The sequence below is a fragment of the Vicugna pacos genome, chromosome 14, assembly GCF_048564905.1.
Source record: "Vicugna pacos chromosome 14, VicPac4, whole genome shotgun sequence".
In the NCBI taxonomy this organism is placed as follows: domain Eukaryota; kingdom Metazoa; phylum Chordata; class Mammalia; order Artiodactyla; family Camelidae; genus Vicugna; species Vicugna pacos.
In genome coordinates, this window is record NC_133000.1 from 15425850 (window position 1) to 15429172 (window position 3323).

General features: G+C 57.6%; 1 protein-coding gene across 1 annotated transcript; it reads right to left on the minus strand.

The window, feature by feature from the left end:
- Positions 1–535: 535 nt before the first annotated feature.
- MLNR (motilin receptor) lies at positions 536–2882 on the minus strand. Its single transcript, XM_072976258.1, is given in 3 exon segments — positions 536–1058; positions 1834–2294; positions 2296–2882. Coding segments are annotated over 3 exon segments (1368 nt in total). The 5' UTR covers positions 2724–2882; the 3' UTR covers positions 536–579.
- Positions 2883–3323: the final 441 nt, after the last annotated feature.

Genomic DNA, 3323 nt, shown 5'->3' on the forward strand with positions numbered 1-3323 from the left:
CCCTGCCTTCACACTTGTGACCATACACCTTCAGCCAGTGGTGCTGAGAGAGCCCCGGGGCAGTGTCAGCGAAAAGTGGGTTGCAACACACTCATTCATACACAGTAGTTCTGAAAGAGGGTATTGTTCCTAAACTTTTTGATTTGTTCTGAACCTGAGAGAGGTGGGACCCCTGAACACTGGGCTCTACATAGAATTCCTTTCACTTGCTTCTAAACATTTTTGCTGCCAAATATAGACATTAGGTAGTTTTTGGATCAAAACTCTCATCCTGGATTCCTTGTATATGTACCATCACATTTACATCCAAAACATAAAACCAAAATACACCCCTGATCTGTCACATGACCATTTTTTTGGCAGCATGTCTCTGGATCACTTGTTAACCAGAAAATGAACAGTCGTATTTCCCAAGAGTAGGAGAATGAGGACTTACGAAAGCTCCCCAGAGCACGTTTCGTGATGTGGGAGTTCAGGAGAATAAAATGAATGCCCCAAGGAGGTACACGAAAGGAAAACCAAAGAGATTGATAGGTACATCTCATACCTTTATTTTGTTTGGTTGGTTTTGTCTTTAAATCATACTAAGTTGTTGACCAACCTGCAAAATGTCAACCACTTTTTCCATTTCTTCCTAACAGCATCTGGTTCCCCTCTTGCGGTTATCTCCCTACAGAGCAGTTTTCCCTTTAGTCCCAGCACTGTGGGACCAGGGGCACGGTGCTTGGCCGCGCTGGTTGCCGACGTCTGTGGGTTAGCGCTGGTCTCTGTGCAGCCAGCGGTGTTGCCTCCAGGGTCCTCAGCCTCCCCGCTTCTGCAGAAACCTCTCTGTCTGGACCGTCTGGCTAGCAGCAGTTTCCAGGCAGCGGCTCTATACTTCTTTGAGATGAGGTTGTAGAGGATGGGGTTGATGGAGGCGCTCAGATAGAAAAGTTGCAGAGCAACAGTGTTGAAGTACTGAGAGAAGTACATCATCCGGGAATCTTTGGTATTTATGTAAATAATTCTGCCCACGTGGAAAGGCAACCAGCAAACTGTAAACGCCAGAACCACCACCACTGCAAAACAAGACACAGGCACCAGAAATTAACTAAAGCATCCAAAATAAATAAGCATCCCTGGCAAACTATCTGCAGTAATAAATAACAGCAAAATAAATAAAACTCTTACCTAGCCAAATCCCCACCCCAGAAAAACTATCACTCTGCAGACAGCATCGATATTTGCTTTAGAACTGATGTGCTCATACATGTGCTATCAAGGCTGGACATAAACCAGAAGGAGCGGTTTCTACTAACAAGCTGTTCTGGCCGGCTTCCTTCCACAAACCCACTTCAGAGACATGTTCTCTGTTTTCCGTTGAAAAGAATTCTGCAACAAGTCTGCACCACCTTTTATTTTTTGACTTTAGTCTTGGGATAACTTAACAGTAAGTAAACTTGATCTTAACATGATCTACCCCATCTCCAGGGGACTGTGTATAATTCCACATCTGCTCCATCTAACAGAGACAGGCAGTTGGCTTAGGAGCCTCCAATTACCCATTTTGGATCAGCTCAGCCCGCCGATCACAGTTGCTTTGGAAAACCGTTGTTGTTTACCGGAGCCGGGTATCTCACCCTCAGAGAGAGGGGGAGGCTTGAAGTGACCCAGACCTCCTGCAGGACAGTAGACGGTTTTCTCTGGAGACTAGAGGGACGGACAGGTGGAGGCTGGGGTAGAACGACAGAAAGAAGCATGGCTAGAAGAGGTGCCCAAGTGCTGGGAGACCAGGGGAAGGGGGCACAGCCTGGACCGCGACTTGGGATGTCAGAAACGGGCCGCGCCACTTACGCAGGACGCGGACCGTCTGCCGGTGACCCTTCTCCCGCCCGGAGGCGGCCGAGCCTCGCAGAGGCCCACGGCTCCTCCACAGCTCCCGCCCGATGAGCCCGTAGAGGACGCTGAGGCGCAGGAAGGGCAGGAAGAGGTAGGCGGTGGTGACCCATAGCGTAACGCGCAGCGCGCCGAGCTGTCCGGGGTTCGGCCGGCGCTCGCGGCTGAACAGCGTGGCGGCCACCGCCGCCTCGGGTCCCGACGGCGGGAACAGCGGTGGAGCTCCCGAGGACCCGAGGGGTAGCGGCGAGGGGCGGGGCGAGGGGATGAGCTGTGTGGTGCCGTTGAAGTCCTGGACTGCGAAGCGGCCGCGGTCCTGCTCGACGCCCACCAGAAAGAAGAAGGGCCCAGCGGAGAGCAGCGCCACGGCCCAGAGCGCAACGATGAGTGCGCGGACCCGGCGCCGGGTGACGAGGACGCGGGCGACAGATGGCGAGGTAGCACTCGACGCTGAGCGCAGTCATGTGCGGCAGCGTGGCGTAGGTGCAGCCCTCGCCCACGTAGAGCGAGAGGCGGCAGAGCAGCTGCCCGAACACCCAGGGCCGGGAGCGCCAGAGGCGGTAGAGGTCGAAGGGGAGCCCGAGCAGGATGAGCAGGTCGGACACAGCCATGCTGCCCAGGTACGAGTTGGTGGTGGTCCGCATGTCCCGGTAGCGCCCGATCAGCAGCACCGTCACCACGTTCCCGCTCACCCCGACGGCGAACAGTCCTAGGCACACGGCGGTCACGGGCACCAGCGCCCGCAGGGGGAAGGGCGAGCAGCGGCGCTCGTCGCACGGCAGCAGCTCTGCCCACGGCGGCTCCCCCGCGCCCTCTGCACCGCCGCTGCGGTTCCCGGGGCTGCCCATGGGTGCGCCGCGCGGGGTCCCTCTGCGCCGCCGCGCCCCCGGGCTGGACCGGGAGACTAGCCCATGGCCCCGCTGCAAAAGCGCTTCCTTTGGCGGAGGGCGCGCCCTGCCCCTGCCCGCCCGGCCCAAGGCCTGTGGCACCGCGCGCGGGAACGCGGCTCCGCAGGGTCGGCTTTGAGGATTCCGGAGCGGAGCGGGTGGCGCGCAGTCCCCGCCCCGGGCCACCTCCCGGCCCGCCCCGGCCCCGCGCCCACTCCCAGGCTGCTCGTATTACAGGGCGCTTCCCTCCCCACGAACCGAACGCAGGAGGCAAGGCGGCCGCAGAGCAAGGGCCCTGTCCCGTCGCGGGAAGCGATTTCTGAACCCCAGCCAAGCTGGTTACTAGAGCGGAGCGCGGGCGCCTTTGTCAGTCAGGTTCAGAGGGGGACCTTCTGAGGGACCTTAGCTGGTTACTGCGCCCTGGTCCTAACAGTTGGAAGGTGCTGCGATATAGGAGAGGAGCTTAGACCAGAATCTAGAGCCCCTCCCGAGTTCCGGTCGTGGCTTAGAATGGAGTGGTCTTTCCCAGCTCGCCCAGCCCGGTTCTCCTCTTCTGTAAAT